This window comes from Schistocerca nitens, chromosome 7 (genome assembly GCF_023898315.1).
Source record: "Schistocerca nitens isolate TAMUIC-IGC-003100 chromosome 7, iqSchNite1.1, whole genome shotgun sequence".
Taxonomy (NCBI): domain Eukaryota; kingdom Metazoa; phylum Arthropoda; class Insecta; order Orthoptera; family Acrididae; genus Schistocerca; species Schistocerca nitens.
In genome coordinates, this window is record NC_064620.1 from 311835161 (window position 1) to 311861581 (window position 26421).

A 26421-nucleotide genomic window follows, 5' to 3' on the forward strand; every position below is an offset into this window, starting at 1 on the left:
CTGTTATTTTTGAATTGGGATGGGTTATTAGTGACAAATTTCATAAGTGAATATATGAACTGCAAAGGTACTGTGAATCTCCCAAGTTCCTTAAATAAATGTCTGCAAGGTGATCTTGGGTGGGCTCCAGCTACTACTCTGATTACACACTTTTGTGCAATGAATACTTTCTCTCTTAATGACAAATTGCCCCAAAATATGATGCCATATGGAAGCAGTGAATGAAAATAGGCACAGTAGGCTAATTTACTGATATGTTTATCACCAAAATTTGCAATAACCCTAATAGCATAAGTAGCTGAACCTAACCATTCCAGCAGATCATCAATGTGTTTCTTCCAATTCAATTTCTCATCAATACACACACCCAGAAATTTTGAGTATTCTGCCTTAGCAACAGACTTCTGTTCATAGTCTACATTTATCAATGGTGCTATGGCATTTCCTGTACACAATTGTATAAACTGTGTTTTCTCAAAATTTTGTGAGAGTCCATTTGCAGAGAACCACTTAATAATTTTCTGAAAGACATTATTTGCAATTTCCTCAGTTGATTCTTGCTTCTTTGGTGTGATTACTATACTTGTATCATCAGCAAAAAGAACTAGCTTTGCATCTCCATGAATATAGAGTGGCAAGCCATTAATGTATATTAAGAACAATAAGGGACCCAAGATTGAACCATGTGGGACACCGTTCTTGATACCTCCCCAGTTAGAGGACTCTGCTGGTTTTTGCAGACTATCTGTACTGTTAATTTCAACCTTCCGCATTCTTCCAGTTAAGTGTGAATTAAACCATTTGCACTGTCCCACTCATACCACAATACTTAAGCGTATCTAGAAGAATGTCACGATTCACACAATCAAAAGCCTTTGAGAGATCACAAAATATCCCAATGGGTGATGTTCAGTTATTCAATGCATTTAATATTTGATCAGTAAAAGCATATTTATCACTTTCTGTTGAAAAGCCTTTCTGAATACAAAACTGACATTTTCTTTCTACTTCATTTTTACAAATATGTGATGCTAGTCTTGAATACATTACTCTTTGAAGAATTTTGGGTAACACTGACAAAAGTGAGACTGGGTGGTAGTTATTAGCATCAGATCTATCGCCTTTTTTATGCAATGGTTTAACAATAGCATATTTCAGTCTACATGAAAAAATGGCCTGTTTCAGTGAGCTACTACATATGTGGCTGAGAATCCTACTTATTTGTTGGGAACAAGCTTTTAGTACTCTGTTGGAAATGCCATCAATTCTATGTGAGCTTTTACTTTTGAGTGACTATTATTTTCCTAATTTCAGTAGGAGAGGTGGGCTGAATTTCAATTTTATCAAATTGCATAGGTACTGCCTCTTCATATACTGTCTTCAATTTTCTAATGAATAACTGGATCCTATTTTCTCTTCAGCACTTAAAAATGACTTTTAAAAATGTTTTCTACTTCTCACTTCTTGTTAACAAACTTCTCATTGTGTTTGATAGAAATGCAGTCTTCCTGGCTCTCAGTTGTCCTGTTTCCCTTTTAACAATATTACAAATTGTTTTAATTTTATCGTCAGATGTGCTAATCCCAGACATAATGCATGTACTTCTGGACTTTTTAATAACTTTTCTTAATGAAGTGCAGTAGTTTCTATAATGTTTCACTGTTTCAGGATCATTACTCCTCCTAGCTATAAGATACATTTCCCTTTTCTGTTTACAAGATATTTTTATCCCTTTAGTAAGCCATGGCTTTTTACATGGTTTCTTACAACTATATTTCACTGTTTTCTTAGGAAAACTGTATTCAAATATACTCACAAATGTATCATGAAATAAGTTACAGTTTAAATTAGTATCATGTTCCCTGTACACCTTATCCCAGTCTAACTGCTGCAAGCTTTCCCTAAACTTTTGAATTGTTAAATCATTAATTCAACGCACTATTTTGAAGTATGCTAGAGAACTCCTCAAACTTTTTGTTGGTGTCATCTACCGGTAAATTCTTAAGTCTTTTTGTTCTGTCATTGCAGCTACAAACCTTCTAGAAGTTGCAACAACAGAACAAAATTACCCTCAAGAAATGTAACCAAACTATAAACAACATGGCCACACAAATGAAGAAATTATCTGTAAATTTCTTCCTACCTATTTTCTGATAATAGTGAATTGAATATTATATATGTTGGAAAATCTTGTTGTTACAATCCTTTCGTACTTCTGGGTGGGCAGCAAGTAGCTTTGGAGGTTAAAAACTTGAGCTTAATGATCACTAAGGCTTGTACATAGCATTTTGCAGTGCAGTTTCTATTCAAAAATATCTGATCCAGGGCAGTGGCAGCATTTTTTGTGATTCTTGTTGTAGCCTATTTTAAGGTGATAGTATCTGTGAGGTTGAGCAGTAGCTCTTTTCTTTTATTGGTTGCAAGAAAGTCAGTGCTGAAGTGCCCACACAGCACTATTGATTTATTGTCTAGATGGAGCCTGTTTACTACATATTCTAGCTTATTTAGGAATGATCCAGAATTCACATTTGGGGAGCATAAATACACACTACAACTGTATTTGCCTCAATGACTTCCCACTCAAATTCCCATTCTGCACTGAGAAGCTGAAACTTATTAATAGATTCATATTTTACACCTTTCATAATTTAAACAATTTGTAGTTGTAACTTCTACCACCAAATGTAACAGCAACACAAAATGTAGCGGGAAGAGCAAGAAGGCACTGTATTACGACTCATCCAAGCTTTCCAAGTGATTTATTGTTTCCAACTACAGGCTCCCCAGCCCCCCCCCCCCGCCCCCTTCCTCTTGATCTGCATCACTGGGTCCCACAATGCTGAGGACACCACGTCGCTATCTGCGAAACAGCTTGGTGTGGAATGGCTGCATCAGCAATCAGTGCATGCACTGCTGTGTGTCAGCCTTGTACAGCAGCAGAGTTGCGGCATTGTCACGATGCTGGTAGTTGACTCAGCACTTTGTGTGAGCCGCAGGCGGCCAGCTGCATGCTTCTCACCAGCATGGCTAAGATTGCGGCGCCAACAAGTGCCCACGATTTGGAGTCCGAATCTGCGGCCCTCACCTCGGGATGCCTCCAGCGTGTGTTGGAAGCCAGGACAACTGCCCACAATAGCGAGCTGTGGAGTGTCCCACCACTAGCTGGCTACAGACCCCGCATCAGCCTCAGAATCAGCAACCCGCCGTGGACTGAAACATTGGCGCCCCATCTGCTGCTGCGTATATCTGGTGGTGTGACATGCCCCGCCATCTAGGAGAGCTGCCACACTTGAATGAATCTCGTTAGAAACCCACTCCTGTTTATATGTGGCTGTGCACCTCTGTTTTGCCATACACGCTGCTTTGCATCATGTACTCATAACACACTAGGTTGGCTAGTGGGGTCCTTCCGCCTGTGATTTGCGACATGCAAAACCGCTACATATACTCTTTCAGCAATTTGACAGCCCTGTGGCTTCTATTCTACTTCACAACTGTTGGTATGCATAACTCACTGCAATCCTGGCTGTAACTTGTGCTCACAATATTGCACAAAACTAAATTTCCCTATCCTAAATGGTGCTGCTGCTACAAATTACAGTACTTACATTGTATTGTATGGAACTGGGGACCTAAAAACAATGAAGAGGCTTCATCCCAACCTTAGCCCTTAGTGGTTCACAACCCCACAACAGACTACAGCAGTCTACTCACCCCACAACAAATCCAGGGTTATTGTGCAGTTTGGCCCCCAGTGGACAACCCCCCCCCCCCCCCCCACCCCTCCCAGGAACATGTCACATCAGATGAGTGTAACCCCAATGTTTGTATGCATGATAGAGTAATTATGGTGTACATGTGCAAGGAGTAAGTGTTTGCGAAGCAATCGCCACATAGTGTAGCTGAGGCAAAATAAGGAGAAACAGCCTGCATTTGCCGAGGCAGATGGCAAACTGCTTTAAAAACCATCCACAGACTGGCCAGCACACTGGACCTTGATACTAATCTGCCAGGCAGATTTGTGCCAGGGACTGGCACACTTTCCACCTGGAAAGCAGTGCATTAGACTGCATGGCTAACCAGACAGGCACAGTACTGACATTTTAATAACTGTTTCTACAAAAATAATTTGCTAGTATGTACCAAGGTATTAAAAAAAAGACAATTTGCTCAGTATTTAGCAAGTGCTCTGAAATGCACAGTACACTGATAAAGTGAAGTTCTGTATGTAGTAAAATCTCTACAGCCAAAAGTTTGTTTGTTATTGACAGAATATTTTGATGGTAAACAGAAGGCCCTTTGTTGCTGCATTTCATTTTTTACCAGTACTGATTTTTACATTACCATCAGAGTTCATTAAGGGCATTTTTAATACACCACTTACCTCATTCTTACTAGGCAAGGATTTGTCTATAAAAATCATCTGTTGGGAGCCTGGACTCTTCTTCTGAGTTGTTGGAGTTTGAATTTTTTTCATTCAATCAATTAGATGTGGACCACTTGTGAATAAGAGGGAGATGATTGATGTTTTGTGAACAAAGAACATCTGAAGATGGATCTGTTTTCTTTGATGTTGTACATCTTATCTCCAGTTTCTTGACTACAAATCTGCTTATATTTTCCACCACAAACTGCTACCCTAGCCCATTTCAGTTTATTTCATATTTAGTGTGCATTCTACATCCTATACAACTGAGATCAGCAGCTTATACATTTTCATGTTGTGTGCATATTTTCAAGAGCAGTACATTTGCAGTACTAATCTCCTTGTTTACTCATGACCACAGAAGTAAGTCATATAGATGTGGAGTACTCATTACCAGGACATTTGTGCGAGTAAAGTGTCTTAAACACTTTTTTAATTCATCACTGTCTTTTAGGGTTTCACTTTTAAATACATCATTTGCTCCTCCAAACAATACAATAAAAACACTTTGAGTTGAATCACTAACTAACTCGAGGCAAGTGGATGAGTTTTCCTATTTCAGGCATGGGAACACCAGGCTTAACAAATGCAGTTGTTTTTGCAAATATTGTGCCATTTACCCAATCTCATGACCAAGACTGTAGGCAAGGATAATAAACTTTCTGTTACTTTTTCATATTATGACTTATTGGCACCATAACAATGTTATGAAAAGGTAAGTTGCTACTCACAATATAGCAGAGATGCAGAGTCACAGATAGGCACAACAAAAACCCACAAATAAGCTTTCAGCCAGCAAGGCCTTTTTGACAAAGGCTTATTTGTGACATTTGTGACAGTCTTCTTTTGTGCCTATCTGCAACTCAGCATCTCCACTATATTATGAGTAGCAGCTTTGCTTTTTCTAATGATGTTATATTCCATCCTGGATTTTCCATTGTTTGATCATTGGCACTGTACATTTTTATGACTTTCAGAATCAAACACAGATACCTTTAAACCTACATTAAAAGTTGGAGGGTCATATTTTCATATGTCCTTTTTTGTGTCAATTTTGGAGCTCAGTATGTTTCATAATAACAATTAAAACATCCTCTTTTCTTTTCTTTTTCCTCGTCACTCTACATCTGGATTGTTTATCTTACCAGATCTGTTTTCAGGATTACTAACAGCATAGTTCATCTTGGCTGCTGAAATTACACTGCAATTTGTTGAGATTTCATGGTGAATACTGTGCATTTTGGACAGTTGCAGCTTTTCATATTTTTCTCCTCACATTTGCGTATCTTTAGTTAGTAGTATGCCTGCAAGACCACTAAACTTGGTATTCTTTTGAAAGATAATAGAAGGCATAAAACTGTATGTTCTGAGAGAGAGAGAGAGAGAGAGAGAGAGAGAGAGAGAGAGAGATCGATCTGTTGCACATTTCCAATTCAGCATATACTCCTAATCTAGAACCTTTTCTGGCAATCAGTTTCTTCAAAATTGTGCAGACACTGTCCCAACTTTCAAGTGAACACAGATACAAGTACGTGACATTGTTAAATCAATAGCCAAACTAAGAAAATCAGCATCTGAGGACGTTTATAGCTTATAAAATTGTATGATTAAAAAATTATGGATCTCATATTAAACATACTTTGCATGCAAATAAACTGCATGTACACTAGTGACCATTTTCCAGAGTGCCTAAAAAGAACAGTTGTCATCCGTATTCATAAAAATGGTAACAAGTCAATGCACAAGTAATTATCATCCAATTTCACTGGTAGTTATTCTCTCCAGAATAACAGAATACCACATACAACAGGATATTTGTACACATTTGTCTGAAAACAATATTCTGACTCAATTTCAGTATGATACTATTTACAGTACCTGTGTTATTCTGAATTACAATGCTAAGTTCCTAGGCACTGCAGCAACTGCAGCCATTATGAAATATATGAAATGTATTCACAATTGCAAATATGGGACAACCATCAGCTGTAGAATGTAATAACTACAATGAAAGTTTCTGCCAGACCAAAACTCAAACCGACATTTCTCACTTATCGCAAGGGGCCACCTTATCATATGGCTATCTGTGCATGACTCACACCCAGGCTCTGGTTGACAACATATGAAAGTTTGTGTCTGGCTGTGAGTTGTGCATGGATAGCCAAATGTTAAGGTTACTGCTCACAATAAGCAGGAAATCCAGGTCCGAGTCCCAGTCACACACTAATTTTCATTGTAGTCATTCCATTCTACAGCTGATGGTTTTCCATATTCAAAATTGGAAATACATTTAATGTCAATCTCAAAATGGTTTTAGTTCCAAATTATCAACAATAGAAGCAGATGAAGACATCATTTCTTTTCTTACAACCTCATTTGAATGAAAATTATCTGCTGCAGCTATTCTAGTACACCTCAGCAAGGCATTTGATTCAGTCAACTATACAATATTACTGAAGGAACTTTGCTGTTTTGGAGTCAGAGACTCAGAACTCTCCCTCATAAGCTCCTATCTCAGCTATCTCGACAAGAAACAAATTGTAGTTTACAATAACCAAAGGTCCCAATACTTAGATGTAACTTGAGGCATTCCTCAGGGTTACATGCTTAACCCTTTATTGTTTATAACATTTGTGAAACAATCTTCTAAGTAACATGCCCTGTAACTCAGTACTTTATGCCAAGTACAAGATATTCATTAGCTCTGGGAAAGACTTAAACAAAGTGAAACTGGAAAACAAAGAATACCTAACCTCTCTAGTACATGTTTCAAAGCCAATGAGCTATCCATCAACTATGAAGGGACTGGGAACATCATTTTGAGTTTATCAAGCAGTGAATCTGAGTGCTTTGATTCTGTGTTTCTTGAGATTGACAAAGTCAACATTTTTCAATCTTTATTCAATTTTATGTTTATTACAGGAAATACTAGGATTAAAAACTGAAAATCGGTTATTTCAGAAGGTGTTTATTTTGAATAATTTTAATACTCAGGTTAAAATGGCATGGAAAAAATTTATATAACCAAAAACCAGTTGTTTCATCAAAAACCACCATCCCAAGGCTGACTGCAGTCAGACACGTCCCTGCCCACCATTTGCCACTTCCACTCACCCAAAAGTGTCTATGTACAGGAAACACTTTGCTCCCTGATTGGCTCAGAGATTTGATATCTCTATTGACTTATCCAATGGCATTTGTTTCCACAAGACCATTTATTTTACAGTATTAGATGCAATGCAACAAGAGGCTGCACATAAAATGAAAACAGTGGCACAAGAAAGTGTGAAATTATTTTAGGTTTTTCACAGTTACACACATAGCTTCTCAAGTACTCCATGGTACTGAGTAGCATGTTAATGTAGCTTAATGTTGGATAAAGTCATAAAAACATTTTATGACATGATTTACAACTAATGACAGGTGATGCTGTTCTGAGTATATACATTTGCCACAGTAACAGTGCAGGAAACTAGCCCAGATGTTGTGCTTAGACAGATTCAGTTTGGCATCTCAATATTGCAGATCCAACATGGAGAGGGGCGGAGTAGTGATTTATGTTAGAAATAATGTAGTATTGAGAACTCTTGGTGTAATCAAATTTTGTATTGAGCAGCACTTTGAAGTGTGTGGTATATAACTGGCAACAAATAGTGTATCAGTAGTCATATTATCAATTTATAGAGCACCTGCAGGGTTGTTGATCAGTCTAGGCACAGTAGCTTGACAGTCAGTCAAGTCCTAAATGGGCTGGCAGACAATGATGCTATACTTCTGATAATCCCCCATTTAAATCTTAACAGAAAACAAAAAGCTATCTGGAAAAATGTGAGACCAATAAATAAATAAACAATGGAGACATACAGGCAGAAGCTACAGTTAGTAGACTGGTCTGAAGTATTCAACGCAGCAGGTGTTTCCAAATAAAAGTCAGAGAAAATCAATGTAACCATGCATTTAAGCCATGGATTACCCAGGACATCAAAATTTCATGTAAAACAAAAAGAGAATTGTATGCCTCAGCCAGACAGTCTAACAATACTGCAGTGATGGGGCAATATAAAGTGTACTCTAAGATATTAAGGAAGGTGATCCAGAAATCTAAAAGTATTTATCTAAAAAAGGAAATTGACAAATCAAATAACAAAATGAAAACCATATGGAAATATGTTAAAATTGAGACAGGGAAAAGCCTATCTGCCAAAGAAGTGATTAGCTTAAGAACTGGAAGCCTTTTGGTGGATGCTCCCAAAATGGTGGCTAATATCTTTAATAATCATTTCCTAACAGTCACCAACCAAATGGGATGCCAGGGTTCTGTAAATAAAGCTACAGAATACTTGCATAACACCTTAACTAACAAAATAGATGACCGAGCGAGGTGGCGCAGTGGTTAGACACTGGACTCACATTCGGGAGGACGACGGTTCAATCCCGTCTCCGGCCATCCTGATTTAGGTTTTCCGTGATTTCCCTAAATCGCTCCAGGCAAATGCCGGGACGGTTCCTTTGAAAGGGCACGGCCGACTTCCTTCCCCATCCTTCCCTAATCCGATGAGACCGATGACCTCGCTGTCTGGTCTCCTTCCCCGAAACAACCAACCAACAAAATAGATGAGATGCATCTTCAAAAAACTACAGTGATAGAATTAGAAAAAATAATTATGTCTTTAAAATGTAAAAATTCTGCTGGAGTTGACAACATTTCCAACAAGTTACTGAAGTACTGTTGTAAAGAAATAAGTACAGTCCTCTGCCATATTAGTAACACGTCATTGGAAGAAGGTGTTTCTCCCGACAGGCTAAAATGTGGGCTTATACAACCAATTTATAAAAAGGGAGAAAAGACTGAGGCTACAAACTATCAACCAATTTCATTACTCTCAGTTTCCTCCAAGGTACTAGAGAAATTGATGCATAGCAGAATGGTTGAGCATCTTAGTAAATATAACATCCTCATCAGTAGCCAGTTTGGCTTTCGGAAAGGGGTATCAACCATGGATGCAATACATGCCTTTGTTTGCAATGTTATGGAAGCCATAAATAATAATATGATGACGGTTGGAATATTTTGTGACCTGTCAAAAGCTTTTGACAGTGTAAAAGTCACCATATTCTCTTGAGTAAAGCCAAGACCCTAGGAATGGGTGGAACCGTAGGCACATGGCTTGAATCCTATCTGTGTGGTAGAAAGCAGAAAGTAATCATGGAAGGACTACATGGTGACCAGGTATCTTCTGAATGGGGCTCCATTACTGCAGGAGTACCTCAAGGCTCAGTATTGGGCCCACTGCTCTTTCTAATATATATAAATGACTTAGTACTATGTACAGAATATGGAAAATACTCATGTTTGCTGATGAAACCACTTTATTAGATAATAATCTCTCAGGGAATGTGTCAAATGAGGCTGCAAATAAAGCTTTTGCAGATTTGACAAACTGATTTGAAACCAACCTAAAAAAGACAAATTACATTAAATGTTACTAATGAAATGAACCAAAAAATGGGTGAGCATGAGATTTTGAAGGTTGAGTCTTCCAAATTCTTGGGTCTGCATATAGATAGCAAAATGAAGTGGCACCACCATAATCAAGATCTGTGCAAAAGGCTAAGTTCAGCAACGTTTGCCTTAAGAATAATTTCAGACAGACACTAGGGAAATGGGCACAATAAAAACTGCATATTTTGGTTATTCTCACCAACTTATGGCCTACGGTATAATATTTTGGGGAAATCAATCAATAGCAAAAAAAGTGTTCCAAGCACAGAAGCGAGCAATAAGAATTATGTGTGGAGTGCATCCTAGGCACTCGTGCAGGGATCTGTTTAGAGCTCTACAAATCCTTACAACACCTGCCCCATATATTTTTCCCTGATGTGCTTTGTTTCAAAAAATAGGAACTTATTCAAAATCAATATCTCATACCACAGTTATAACACCCAAAGGAAACTGGATATCCATTATGAGCTAAAAACGAAAAGCATGGTCCAGAAGGGGTTTTTATACATTGGCACCAAGATTTTTAATGCCCTCCCACTGCACATTAAAGAACTGGTTGGAAACATGCCAAAGTTTAAAGAAAATCTGAAGCAGTTCCTTTTAGATGAATCTTGTTACGGTATTGATGAATTTCTTAAAAAAATGCATAGAATCTCTTGTTTGTGCTCAAACCTTACTGTGTGACCTCTACAATTGATTAATCATACTCTGTAAGTACAGTGTAACTTAATACAATACCCATATTTATGTATGTCTGTATATGACGCCTGTATAACTTAAGAACAATACCCAAATTTATGTATGACTATATTATTTCAGATGTTCTGTATCTTATCTAATATGTAAGGGTATATGCTAAACTTAACAGTTTCTTTAACCCTTTGAACGGAACATCGGTCTGAGATACCGCCATAGTTGACATTAACAATGCTAACGGCGCTGCATTGTTCGTGAGGGTGGGGAGAAGCCCAGTAATCTTCAGTCGGGTCCCGAACCGCAGCTGGCCAACAACGTATTGTCGGCGCATGCATTGTTTTCAAGTAAGTAGAATTTTTGTTACGTATTGTCGGTCTGTGAGACCGTGTTCCGAAAAAATGCATTCCCCTCCCGGTCTGACAGACCGGGTGTTCCTAAAAGTGTCAAATTTTTGCCGGTCTCCCAGACCGGTGTTCCTAAAAGTATCACGCATTTGTCGGTCTGTATGACCGATGTTCCACTCTTTGAACTCTTCTGTTTTCTGTGTAGCAACATTTCATCTATTTGATTGAAATTTTTGCCACCACACGATGCTTAATACTTTTGTGTTCATAGAAGAACGAGAAAAAAGTGTAACAACTCGTATTTAACGTTTTAATTTTTCCTCTTTCCGTTTTTCACACACATTCTCCAATTTACCGCGCAAACTTATTACAGCGATAGAATTATCCCCATTAAATTTCGTTAAAACTCATTTTTCCCTTTTTCCTTGCAGGTTTACAATGGAAGGTCCGAAATATGTTTCAAATCGGTCGAAAAGAATTGTAGCCCTTGCACGCTCTCAAAATTACCTTGAAGAATCAGACTCGGAAGTGGATTCAGATGAATCATGCATTCCAGATGAGGACCTTACTATCCAAGATCCTCGCAATGAAACAGATAATGACGATGACTCTCCCAATGATGATGATCGCGATGATGAAACTATTCGAGAAATATTTGAAGTCGAAAATACCGCAGTTCGCGAAGAAACTGGAGAGCAACCACAGTCTGACATAACTTCTGGTGGAAGCAGACTAATCACTCCACAGAAGCCTGCTGATGTTGCTAGCTCATCTACGCGTTCTGATGACACTCTAGATGAGAGTCGTCTTCCAGTTTCTTACTACGGAAGAAACAAGTGTTTCACATGGTCATCAACTCCTGTTCGCTCTAAGACGCGAACAGCAGCATCCAATATAATAAAGGTACGGCTATCAAAGATACAAGGGCCTGCTCTTACCGTGGGGAAAAACCCACTCCCAGGTGAAGTGTGGCGCCTTTTGTTTACTGACGACATGATTGAGACGATTGTAAAGCATACTAATGAAAAGTTGGCCAAAATTCGTTCTGTTATTGAACTAAAAGAAAGTGTAGCTTACAGAGACACTACTGTGCAGGAAGTGAACGCTGTGATTGGAGTCACAGTTCTTTGCAGCATATTCAAATCTGCGAGGGAGCCTATGACCTCGCTGTTTTCCACTTCGGTCTTGGGGAGGCCAATTTTTCGATCAATAATAACAGAAAAGCGATTAGGAATATTGCTTAGGGCATTTAGATTCGATGACTCGAGCACGAGGGAACAGAGGGAAAAATATGACCCAGCTGCTGCCATTACAGACATATTTAATAAGTTTATTTGGAACTGCCAACAAATTTATAGCCCTGGAGCGCATTTGACAGTTGATGAAACTTTGGTGCCTTTCAGAGGGAGGGTTAAATTTCGTATATATATGCCGAATAAACCGGCTAAATATGGCATTAAGGTCATGGGTCTGGCAGATGCACACAATGCATATATTTACAATGCCTACATCTACTCCGGCAAAGGCTGTGATGGAGCCACACTTTCTACAGCAGAAAAGAAAAAGAGCATTCCCACGCAGTCTGTAATCCGCCTATCTAAAGGGCTGTATGGCACAAACAGAAATATTAGTTGCGACAATTGGTTTTGTTCTGTGGAACTTGCCCAGGAGCTACTAGCTCACAATTTGACATTAGTTGGGACACTAAAAAGAAACAGACCCCAGATACCAGCAGAATTTCAAGCAAGAAGCGATCGTGAAATTGGGTCCAGCCTTTATGGCTTTACGAAAGAAATGACTCTGCTTTCTTATGTCCCAAAAAGGAATAAGGCAGTCCTACTTCTTTCGTCAATGCATCATTCCAATTACACTGACGTTTCAAATGATAAACCTGAAATCATATCTTTTTATAACGCCACAAAAAGTGGAATAGACACGCTAGATATGAAGTGCAGTGTTTATTCTACTAATCGCAAAACAAGAAGGTGGCCGTTGGCTATTTTTTACCACATGGTGGCCATGGCTGGATCAAACGCAAGTATACTTTATGGACTTTTTGGAGAGAAGAAAACCGTATCACGTTTTGATTTCCTGAAAAGAGTTTCTCTATATTTGGTCTACGATTTCGTAAAATCCCGACTGGCAATCTCCAATCTGCCTCAAGAGCTACAAAGTATTATTTCATCTTTAGAAGAAGAGGCAGCAAAAGAAAAGCAAATCGTTAGCCAACGGAATAAATTTGTTGTTCGAGTTGATGAGTGTCCGACGGACACACTTGGTAAAAGAAAAACCTGTCGATTTTGTCCATATCAAAAAAAGAGGAAAACTGCCTACAAGTGTATTTCTTGCGAAGAACCAACGTGCTTGGAGTGTTCACGAAAAGTGTGCAAGACTTGTGCAATTAAAAATAAAAGTTAAATTTTTTCTTTGCATTACATTTTAGTATTCATTTTCTTTGTGTTGTAACTATAATAATGTAAAAAAAAAGTATTTCTAAAGGAGTAATGTGTAAACAACAAAACACTGCAAATTAAAGTTTTTCCTAGTAATAAACTTGAATTTACTGGTATTTTAACAAATATTATGGTTCAAAAACCTATTATTATGTTTAATTACACCTTAAAGAGAGAGAGAAGCAACGTAGAAGTGCGGAAAAGTCATAAAAATAGAGAAAAATACACTTTAAATGTCCTAGCGGTCTAGCAGACCGATGTTCCATCTTACCGCCGAGTAAAAGATGTTCCGGTTAGAGGGTTAATCTAATGATAAGATCAATGTATCTGTGCACAAACCAATAATCTGTAACAAAACCTTGACTCGTTCTATATCCAGGGATATGTTCCCATATGGATCTATGGAACATGAAATAAATAAATAAATAAAAATAAATAAGGGATTTCTTTATGGAAATACCAACATTACAATATTGAATGAACTGCTTAGCCAGCAACATATATTCATAATGAAATGTGGCATGGCATTATAGTCTTCAGGATGAAAGTAAAAAGGAAAGTGAAGCTTAAGCAACACAGTATTTGATTTGATTTATTATTGGTCCTGTAGATCATTAGTAGTATATTATTCATCCACGGACAATTTAAATTGACACACACACACACACACACACACACACACACACACACACACACACACAGATGTCCAGTACCCTGCAAATACAGCAGTGCATAGTACCCTACACAATCTCACATTCAGAATTGCACATTGTTTATGAATGAACAAGATATTTTACATGGAATACTTAATTGATAAATTACATAAAAACACATGATCTATCTACATCTACATCTACATCCATACTTCACAAGCCACCTGACAGTGTGTGGCGGAGGGTACCTTGAGTACCTTTATCGGTTCTCCCTTCTATTCCAGTTTCGTATTGTTCGTGGAAAGAAAGATTGTCGGTATGTTTCTGTGTGGGCTCTAATCTCTCTGATTTTATCCTCATGGTCTCTTCACGAGATATACGTAGGAGGGAGCAATATAATGCTTGACTCTTCAGTGAAGGTATGTTCTCAAAACTTCAACAAAAGCCCGTACCAAGCTACTGAGCGCCTCTCCTACAGAGTCTTCCACTGGAGTTTATCTATCAATCATCTCCATAACACTTTCACGATTACTAAATGATCCTGTAACGAAGCACGCTGCTCTCCGTTGGATCTTCTCTATCTCTTCTGGTACGGATCTCTATCTGGTACGGATCCCACACTGCTGAGCAGTACTCAAGCTGTGGGCGAACAAGCGTACTGTAACCTACTTCCTTTGTTTTCAGATTGCATTTCCTTAGGATTCTTCCAATGAATCTCAGTCTGGCATCTGCCTTACCAACAATCAACTTTATATGATCATTCCATTTTAAATCACTCCTAATGCGTACTCCCAGATAATTTATGGAATTAACTGCTTCCAGTTTCTGACCTGCTATTTTGTAGCTAAATGATAAGGGATCTATCTTTCTATGTATTCGCAACACATTACACTTGTCTACATTGAGATTCAATTGCCATTCCCTGCACCATGCGTCAATTCGCTGCAGATCCTGCTGCATTTCAGTAAAATTTTCCATTGTTACAACCTCTCGATATACCACAGCATCATCCACAAAAAAGCCTCAGTGAACTTCCGATGTCATCCACAAGGTCATTTATGTATATTGTGAATAGCAACAGTCCTACGACACTCCCCTGCAGCACACTTGAAAAATCACTCTTACTTCGGAAGACTTCTCTCCATTGACAATGACATGCTGCGTTCTGTTATCTAGGCACTCTTCAACCCAATCACACAATTGGTCTGATAGTCCATATGCTCTTACTTTGTTCATTAAACAACTGTGGGGAACTGTATTGAATGCCTTGCGGAAGTCAAGAAACATGGCATCTACCTGGGAACCTGTGTCTATGGCCCTCTGAGTCTCGTGGAGCTGGGTTTCACACAATCGTCTTTTTTGAAATCCATGCTGGTTCCTACAGAGTTAGATTTCTAGTCTCCAGAAAAGTCATTATACTCGAACATAATAAGTGTTCCAAAATTCTTCAACTGATCGACGTTAGAGATATAGATCTATAGTTCTGCACATCTGTTCGACATCCCTTCTTGAAAACGGTGATGACCTGTGCCCTTCTAGAGACCTACGGTACACCACTGCAAGAAGGGGGGCAAGTTCCTTCGCATACTCTGTGTAAAATCGAACTGGTATCCCATCAGGTCCAGCAGCCTTTCCTCTTTTGAGCGATTTTAATTGTTTCTCTATCCCTCTGTCGTCTATTTCGATATCCACCAGTTTTTCATCTGTGTAACAATCTAGAGAAGGAACTACAGTGCAGTCTTCCTCTGTGAAACAGCTTTGGAAAAAGACATTTAGTATTTCGGTCTTTAGTCTGTCATCCTCTGTTTCAGTACCATTTTGGTCACAGAGTGTCTGGACATTTTGTTTTGATCCACCTACCGCTTTGACATAAGACCAACATTTCTTAGGATTTTCTGCCAAGTCAGTACATAGAACTTTACTTTCGAATTCATTGAATGCCTCTCGCATAGCCCTCCTCACACTACATTTCGCTTCGCCTAATTTTTGTTTGTCTGCAAGGCTTGGCTATGTTTATGTTTGCTGTGAAGTTCCCTTTGCTTCCGCAGTAGTTTTATAACTTGGTTGTTGTACCATGGTGGCTCATTTCCATCTCTTACAATCTTGCTTGGCACATACTCATCTAATGCATATTGTATAATGGTTTTGAACTTAGTCCACTGATCCTCAACACTATCTGTACTTTTGACAAAACTTTTGTGTTGAGCCATCAGGTACTCTGTAACCTGCTTTTTGTCACTTTTGCTAAACAGAAAAATCTTCCTACCTTTTTTAATATTTCTATTTACGGCTGAAATCTTTGATGCAGTAACCGCTTTATGATCGCTGATTCCCTGTTCTGCGTTAATTGTTTCAAATAGTTTGGTTCTGTTTGTCACCAGAAGGTCTAATATGTTATCGCCACGAGTCGGTTCTCTGTTTAACTGCTGAAGGTAGTTTTCAGGTAAAGCACTTTAAAAAATTTCACTGGATTCTTTGTCCCTGCCACCCATTATGAATGTTTGAGTCTCCCAGTCTATATCCGGCAAATTAAAATCTCCACCCAGAACTATAACATGGTGGGGAAATTGTAACACTTCTGTTCAAAATACTAATTCAGAGCATAGGAAACATTTGACTGAAAATACTATTGACATTGACTATGGCATGTAGAATACTGATACAATTAGTTGCTACTAGGTTATGATAGGTATTTATTTACAGTGTAATAACTGTTGGTCATTAAAATTTTGGATATTGCTTGCTTAAATGTAGATACTTGCTGAACTACCTAATTTAAGTGTAACAAATCAAAGGCATGACTACTATACAAGAACTTGTACTTCTAAGCTGTTGCCACAAAATAGATTAGCTAAAACTAACAATAGTCATAAGTATATGGCAATTAAAATATATAACAAATTGTCTAAGAATGTATCAATCAAGCCTGACAAATTATTTAAAGAAAATGTACATAACTTTTTGTTAACTAACCCATTCTATTCATTAGAAGAATTTTTAGAAATGCCCAGTATCAACTTAACTTAAATGTGTAAAAATTTATTTTGTAAAATTAATAGGTTAAGTGAACTGACAAAGTCTATTGCATGTAATAATGCTGAATGACCAATAAAGAATCTGATTCTGAATCAGATATATTGTTTCCTTTATCTGTGCCAAAAATTTGTTATACAGTTAAGCACTCTGAACACTTGTTTTGTGCTACAGCCTTGTTTCCTCTTTCTATATGGATGACGTGGCAGATTCTTGTGTTATATTAATGAAGATCTAAGTTCATTTTGAAACTGCCAGTGCACCTTTTAATATTAATTACACTTTTTTATGTAGAGGCTTGGTAAATGTAGAATATTTAGTTGTGAAACAAGTGGTTGTAAGGTGTTGGCTTTGAAAATCCTTAGAGCCTAAGTGAGAATCATGCAAATACTGTAATCGTTATAATTGGCTTATACATGTATTCAGTTGTAAACTTCAAGTTTCTAATGTGGTTTAATTATAACTTACACATTGACTTGCCCAGTATATGAAGTGCTGTAAAATTTTGTGAACATAATTTTCGAGTTTCTAAAGTGTTTTAATTGTAAGATATACTTTGACCTGTCCAATATCTGATGTGCTGTACTGTACATGTAAAATTTACTGGACCAATAAATACAATACAATAATTATTCTAACACCACTTTTCTCTAGTGTGAAGACGGTTTTTGAATTTATCTTCTTATGACCCCAGAAAATGAGGCAATATGTAATAGCAGTGTGAATGTAAGGGGAGTAGAAAATTCTGCTACACTGTTTACTAGTCTCATTACTAATTACACATAGCACACAGTGAGCAGAATCTAACTTATTATCAAGATAGTGGATGTGGACTTTCCAGTCTAAATTTTCATCTGTACGGCCACCAAAAAATTTTGTGACAGGTGCTCTCATACATTCTTTATTTTGTATTCTAAGGTCCAGATAATTTTGTGACTTCGTTTTCTTCTAGTGGATATAAAGAGCTTTTGCAATATTTAAGGTTAACTTGTTCAATTCAAAGCAATTTTGTAAATATTCCAAACTCTAGTTACAGATGTTGTAATACCTGGTTTATACCAGTTATAATAACATATTTATCATCAGCAACAGGTTTATATGAGTACCACTGATTGTAATCTTGATGTCATTTACATAAATTAGAAATACGAGAGGTCAAAGAATACTTCACTGTGGTAGTTCAACAGGTACAGTCTGAAAATCAGGTCTGTAAGCAATACATTTTTAATGTTGGCTGAGGTAAATTCTTCTATGTCTTCTACTATGAAGATCAGACTGAAATTATTTTTTCACAACTCCTCATATACCAATAGCTTGTGACATGTCTAGCAAGATATCATGATCGACAGTACCAAATATCTCCAGTAATTCCAAATTTATTCCTTTCATACTGTTGTTTTGTATGGGTACAAAATCTCCCTTACATATGTTGATTTTATATCCATGTTTTGTACCTTCAAATAAATGAACAAGCAGAATGATTTGAGAATTAGAGTATTTCTTGTTATGAAGATAATTGTCTAGACCATTTTGTGAACTGTTTCATTTTTGCTGTCTGCAGTTGTTATATTCTTGTCCAAGGTATTCCTTTCAAGCTACATGTGGCACAAAGAGCAGTTGGGTTGCCCGTGACATCATCACAAGTAGCTGCAAAGAGTCCCAGGTCATGTGCAGCTGTCAGTTATATCAAGAATTGGAACATAGAGCTGACAAGAATGTCAACAAAAAATTAAATTGTTTCTTGTCTGAGAAGAAGGCTGGTCAATCCTGCTTGTCTGTATTCATCTATGTTTGTGAAGAAATAATAAACTGCATGGAAAAAAAAGGATATTGTCAAGGGTTAGTCAACATTTGCTCCACTGAAGACAAATGGTAGTCAAGATTCTCACGGTTTCTGTATACAGTAGGGTCCCATTAATCCGCACTAATTGGGACCTGACCTTTTCAGATTACCAATTTCTTTGGATTAGTTGGAATTATGGTGACGAGTTTCTAGAATAAAGTATACCAAACGGATAAGTAGGTACACCATGGTAACAAATGGAAACAAGTGTGGGAACAATGGCTCACTCTCACTCCCTGCCCTTGTTGTTGAGCACTGTTGAGACCTTTGTAGTGTCTGAGGTCAGTGCACTGCCAGTTGGCTCACAAAGCGCTTGGATATGTTAGTTATTGGTTGCAGGCATGCTTAACAGTTGTACTGTATTCATTCAGGTGTAGTGGTGTACATATTCTCATCATGAGTAAACTGAAACATACAATATTAACTCTCAAAGAAAAACTGAATGCTGTGAAGCAAATAGACAATGGTAAGAATACCTCTAAATTGGCAACAGAACTGGGTGTTGATAAAGCAACTATTTGTGATTGGAAGAAGAACTGAGTGAAGCTTGAACAGTCCTGTGCAACATCTTTGGGAGAAACACTCAATATTCGGCAGACTTTGAAACAGTCCCAGTATGATAAAGTGCATCAAGCTCTTTTCCTTTGGTTTATGCAGGAAAGAGAAAGGGGATCTCCTTTGAATGGAGCACTGGTTCAGGAGAAGGATGTTTACCTGAACATGTTAAGGAATGGTGATGAGTCTTTGGACAGATTCAAAAAACATCATGGAATCCATCAGCTAACTATTACTGGAAAGAAGCTTTCTTCTGGCCGTGATGCAGCAAAGGAATACTTGGGTGAGTTTGAAAAATGATAGGAGACGGAAAGTATTCTCCCCAACAAATTAATAACACTGACAAGACTGGCCTTAATTTTAGGGCATTGCCAACAAAAAGCCTTGCATTAAAAGCAGAAGACCATGTTCCTGGTTTTAAAATGTGCAAAGATCATGTGACTTTATTAGCATGCAGCAACACTGCTGATAATCACAAGCTGCCTTTTATGGTGATTGGCAAATCTGCTAGGCCCAGAGCTTTTAAAAACTGCAACATGAAGTCCCTGCCTAGATATTACCACAACCAGAAAAGAGCATGGATGGATGGTAAGCTGTTCAAAGATTGGTTTCACAGCCAGGTTGTTCTCTTTGTTCGATGGTTTTCTAAGGAAAATCATTTGCCTCCCCGTGTAATCGTTTTGACTGATAACATGCCATCTCACCCCAGCAGTGAGGAATTATGTGATGGAGAAACTGTGGCAACGTTTTTTCCACCAAATGTTACACCACTTCTGCAGCCAATGGACCAGGGCATACTGAAAATTTAAAACTGATTTACAGAAAACAATTTAAAAGAATGCTGATCCAAGATGATAGCATTCCTTTAGTGGACAAAATAAAAAAGACCAATGTCAAGGATGTTGTTAATTGGGCCACTGAGGCATGGAAGAATATTTCAGAAAAAAACTCGGAGAAAATCATGGAGAAAACTGTGGACATCTTTTGAATTTCAGGACAACCTAGTTGAAAATGAAGAGGAAAATTTACTACATATGATACACACACTCCCTGGATGTGAAGAAGCTAGTGAAGAAGATGTAGATGAGTGGATGGCAGCACAGGGGACATGCGTGAAGAACCTTACTGATGCTAATTTAGTTGCTGCTGTGACTCAAGACTGGACTGCTGTGACAGAAGTGACATTGAGCCTGAAAGTGACAAAGGAGAGCTGGTGCCACACAGTGACACAGCAGAAGCCCTAGACCTCTCACTACGTTATTCAGAGCAACAGCCCACTGCTACACCTGCTGATTTGATGTTTATAAGACAATGGCACAACTATGCATCATATAACAGACTGTCTTCATTATGCCAAAAAAGAATGACTGTCGTCTAAAAAGTAGGGATAAAAGTAGGGTATTTTTCTAATACATGTTTACTGTACTGTGTAAATTAAAATAGTGTGTATGTACAGCAGTTTACCACACAGTTTTCCATACTTAGACTAACATTTTTCATGTTTGGATTAACCAAACTTTCGGATTACCGGGGTTCAGATTAGTGGGACTCTGCTGTACTCCCATTACAATATTTTCAGTGAAATGGGTAATAGCTGATTTTGTACTCAATTCTTTGCAAAAACCATGTTGGTTTTCAGAAAAGAGATAGAATTTTTCAAGGAAATTTCTTCTTTGATGTTTCATGACTGTCTCTATTGCTTTTGAAAATACAGGTAACAAAGATATTGGTCTATATTTTCTCACTTCATTCATATTTCACTATTCACACAGTGATTCTTTATTCTTGAAATTGTTCATCTTTGATGAAACAAACACTCCCTTGATAATGACACATTTATTATGTGTGAGAGTGGTTCTGACATAACACTAGCACATTTTATTATGACTGAACAAGGTACTTCATCAATCCCTGAAGATATTTTATTCTTCATTGTTTTTTTAGTATTCTTAGAAATTCTGATTCATTTCTGGAGCACAGAAATATTACATTAGCACTTTCTTATCTTGAAACCAAGATTCTACTATTTCTAAGACCATTTTTACTCAGTTGTCAATATCAGTTACATGCAACTAAGATGCTATTTTATTTCATTTTGACAACAACCAGTTTTGGTATCCCACTACAACATCTTCAGGCCCCTGCATAATAAAAGAGTATACATGTAGGGAGTCTCTGTGTACATCCAGCACAATGCACTAAAACATGTACATATTTGTTAACCATAAAACTATTAAACACCATAGATTTACAAGAGAACATGTGATAACATCAGAAAGATTAGAACTAGACAGTATACAATCAGGAGGTATGCTGAAACAAAGTTTCTTTCTTTTTTTGAATATAAAATCCTATATAATTCATATAGATGATACTTTATACTACAGGTTTCCTCATCTGTAAGAATTATATACAATTTTATATTATTTAAAGAAAAAGAGACAAGCTTTGTTTCAGCAGAGCTCCTGATTATATACTGTCTAGTTCTGATATTTTTATTGTTTTCACGTTCTCTTGTAAATCCAAGGTTTTAAATAGTTTTATGACTAATATATGTGTACACATGTTTTGGTCTATAGTGCTAGATCTAACAGAGAGATTTGGTTTAATGGCACTACTTTGATTTGTAGTTTTAAGGACTTTCATGATTTCCCATCACTTTCCATAAGCATGCTTTGTACTACCTGATATACACAACATGTATACTCTTTTATTATGCAGGGGCCTCAAACATGGTGGAATGCCAAAACTGGTTGTCATCAAAATAAAATAACATCTTACTTACACAGCTGTTGGAGAATTTCATTGATATTGACAATTACTTAACCACCTGATGTGCGTGATGGATCAACAGAGAATTTTTACTCAGGTTGACTGACTGGAGAATTTATTAGGTAATCATTTATATAATGTGTTAGACTAAGATCTCTGAGTAACACTCCACAATTGTCTTTTAAAACAATGTCATATTCCCTTTTAACATTTTTTTTTCCATTTCATTTTTACTACATTCCATATTGCTTTTGATGTGTTTGCTGTCCCTAGAATTACTTTGTCATTGTACATTGCCTTAGCTTTTGTGATCACCTCCCTATAAACATTCTTATATGTTTTCACATAGCCCACAAGGTGTTTATCTTTGTTCTCCTTTTTGATTTGACTGACTGAGATGTTTTTAGAGTTTGACTACATACACTGAAAGCAGGTGATATGCACTAGCTGCTGTTCCTTGGCATGACACTATTTTTTGTAAAATGGTTTTGAGAACATATCTCAAATAGACACATGAAAGTACTAGAAGAAACAAATATTCTATGAGTCATTGAGTGTTTTTGAAAAATACATTTTCCAAGGCTTCCTTTGCCAACATCTGAATAAAAGTATTTACTTTTTCTGTACAGAAGTGCCTTTATAGAAGAAGTTATACATGTGAGAACTATATTATGATCTGGAAAACCTAAGCATACATTTAGTGCCTCAGTGAGACCATTTTCCATATGTGTGAAGGGATTATGTAATGGGGAAGATGACAACTCTCGTTCCATTGGCATCCATAAAAGAGTGGTTTCATGTGAAAACCATTTACGATACTCAAAGGCTGTCTTTCAGTTAACATATTAATGTTAAAATCTCACTTTAAAATACTTTCACTTCATAACTATATAAAGTACTTAACACTGCTTCCAGTTTTCTTTTTCATGTTTTTATTTCCCATTCATGATCTGTGTCTTAATATGACAATTAGTTTTTCTATTCTTCTCCTCAGTTTTTTTTTCTCTATGGCATATGATTCAAAATGTTTTTTTCAGTATTTAGATGGTCCACCTTTATTTTTGCTTTAAATTGTAACTCTGCAACTGTATAAATGCATGCTCCACCATTTTACTTACAGTGCAGCAGTAATAAGATGGTAATTTAAAACTGCTGATGTTTATAAGACAATTCATTAACTCTTGCACCAGAGTCCAGAGCAACAAATCTATGAGACATCAGCAGAATCATGAAAACCTACTTCTACATCTACATCTACATCTAGAGTCTGCAAACCATTGTGAGGTGCATCGCAGAGGGTATTCCCATTGTACAAGTTATTAGGGTATCTTCCTGTTCCATTCATGTGCAATACATAGGAGGTTTCAGTATATTCCTACAGTAATTATTTAAAACTGGTTCTTGAAACTTTGTGAATAGACTTTCTCTGGACAGTTGATGTCTACCTTCAAGAGTCTTCCAGTTCAGTTCCTTGAGTATCTCTGTGATACTCTCCCATGGATTAAACAAACCTGTGACCATTCATACTGCCCTTGTCTGTATACATTCAATACCTCCTGTTAGCCCTATCTGGTACAGGTCCTACACACCTGAGCAATGTTCTAGAACTGATTGCACAAGTGATTTCTAAGCAATCTCTTTTGTAGATTGATTGCTGTTCCCAATATTCTACTAATAAACTGAAGTCTACCACCTGCTTTACCCATGACTGAACCTATTCCATTTCATATCCCTACAAAGTGTTACACCGTAATATTTGTGTGAGTTGGCCAATTCCAAGAGTGACTCAATTCTATTATGGTCACAGGGTACTACATTTTGTTGTTGTTTGAAGTGAACAATTTTACATTTTAGAACATTTAAAGCAACTTGTCAATCTCTGCACCACTCTGAAATCTCATCAAGATATGACTCAGTATTTTTGCATCTTCTTTCAGTTAGTACTTCATTATAGATAACTGCATAATCTTCAAAAAGCCTGATTTTACTATTAATATTGTTTGCAAGGTCATTAATACCCAACATGGACAGCAAGGGCACCCACACACTTCTCTTGGCACACCCAAAATTACTTCCACATCTGAGGATGAATCTCAATTCAAGATAATATGCTGCATCCTCCCTACCACATAGCCCTTAGTCCAGTCACAAATTTCACTTGATACCCCATATGTTCATACTTTTGACAATAAGCATAGATGTAGTATTGAGTCAAATGCTTTTTGAAAATCAAGAAATACAGCATCTACCTGATTGCTTTCAGTGTGTCAAATGAGAAAAATGTAAATTGTGTTTCACATGATTGATGTTTTTCAAATCCATCCTGGTTGGCATTGAGGTCACTCCCTTCATGATCCCTCATTATGTTTGAGCTCAGAATATGTCTAAGATTATACAACAAATCAATGTAACTGATATCAGATAATAGTTTTGTGGATCACTTCTACTACCCTTCTTGTAGAAGTGTGTGTGATCTGTGCCTTTTTCCAAGAACTGGGCACATTTTTTTTGTGCAAGGGAACTACAACAGATTACAGTTAGAGGAGGAGCTAACTTAGCCACAAGTATAGAATCTGACTGACAGGGATTCTATTGAGATCTGGAGGTTTGTTTATTTTTAACAATTTCAGCTGTTTCTCAACACCACTCACACTAATACTTTTTCATTCATCTTTTCAGTTGTACAAGGATTAAATTGTGGCAATTCTCCTGTGTTTTCGTTTGTAAAGGATCATTTGAAAATTGAGTTAAGCATTTCAGCTTTTGCTTTGCTACCCTCAATTTCAGTTCCTGTCTCATTCACTAGTAACTGACACAAACTTTGATGCCACTGACAGCCTTTACATACAACCAGAGTTTCTTTGTATTTTGTGAAAGATAACTTGACCATATTCTGCTACAGTAGTCAGTCATTGAAGGCTTCATACATTGCTCTCTTGGCAGCCAAACAAACACATTTCTTTCAATCTATCTATAGCCCTTCACTTCGTTTACACCCATTATGCAGTACTCTCTGTTTCTTTACAATGACTGTTTGTTTGTTTACCATTCAGGTTCCCCCCCCCCCCCCCTACCATTATGAACTGTTCTACTAGGAACCTATCTTTCCAGAACATGGTTAACTATTCTTTTGAACTCAAGCCAGATTTCCTCTTCTTGCTTCTGCCCTGTGCTGAAAACTTCCAGTTGCTCATTGAGGTTCGACACTACTGACTTCTTACTTGGTTTACTGAACAAATATATCTCTCTGCTTGTTTTAGTTGTCCTGTGTACTTTGGTAATAATTGGTGCCACAACCATGTCATAGTCACTGGTACCAGTTTCAATGTGAAAATTCTCAAAGTGGTCAGGCCTACTTGTTGCCATTACATCCAATATATTTCCATTATGAGTGTGGTTCCTAACTATCAGGTCCAGGTAGTTTTCGGAGAAGGTATTTAGTAAAGTTTCACAGGTGTTGGATGATTTAAGTCTCCACTGATGATTAGAGTATGATCAGGGAACTTATGTAAAAGTGAACTGAGTTTTCTCTAAAGTTTCAGTTACACCAGGAGATGAGATGAGTCTGGTGGCTGACAGAAGGATCCAGTTATCATTTTATGCACACTCCTGATACCAAGTCTTGTCCAAACAATCTCACATGCAACTTCACTTTCTGTCTTCACGGGTTTGAGTTTCTTGTCTATTTAACAAATACATCACCTCCATTTCCCATTTGCCTGTGCTTTTCATATACACTTCAATTTCCCCCAAAAATCTCACTACTATCAATTTCAAGCTTCAACCAGCTTTCTGTGCCTAGTATTATGAGAGCTTCACTGCTTTTTATGAGCACTTCTAACTCTGGCACTTTCTTGTGAATGATAGAGCAGTTAACTATTAGGATTTTAATACTCATCCTTGTGGGACAAGTTTATTTCCATCTTACACTGATATGTCTGGCTTTACTACAGCTATTGTTATCTGGATTGGATAGATAGTCTAACTCAATCTAATCTGACACTTTGTTCTTGAGGCTTTATATATTTTGACAGATTATCCTGAATGTTTTGCAAGTAGTTTTCTTTTTTTTTTTTTTTTTCATTACCTGGCAACACATTGAGTTTTGTCCTGATATTTGCCACTTACCTGCAAGTTTTCAGG

General features: G+C 37.3%; 1 protein-coding gene across 1 annotated transcript; it reads left to right on the forward strand.

Annotated features, from left to right (window-relative positions):
- Window positions 1–11023: 11023 nt before the first annotated feature.
- Window positions 11024–17143, forward strand: LOC126195594 (piggyBac transposable element-derived protein 4-like). Its single transcript, XM_049934219.1, has 5 exons — window positions 11024–11124; window positions 11401–13382; window positions 13506–13666; window positions 16830–17024; window positions 17135–17143. Exons 1-5 carry the CDS (start codon window positions 11024–11026, stop codon window positions 17141–17143), a joined length of 2448 nt encoding a protein of 815 aa, XP_049790176.1.
- Window positions 17144–26421: the final 9278 nt, after the last annotated feature.

Bases quoted from the DNA above. Each gene is read 5' to 3' on its own strand.
- LOC126195594 (XM_049934219.1), top strand. From the start codon at position 11,024: ATGCATTCCCCTCCCGGTCTGACAGACCGGGTGTTCCTAAAAGTGTCA. The intron at 11,125-11,400 runs GTCTGTATGACC...TTTTCCTTGCAG, and splicing joins AAAGTATCACGCATTTGTCG to GTTTACAATGGAAGGTCCGA. The intron at 13,667-16,829 runs GTCTAGCAGACC...GCTTAAATGTAG, and splicing joins ACACTTTAAATGTCCTAGCG to ATACTTGCTGAACTACCTAA.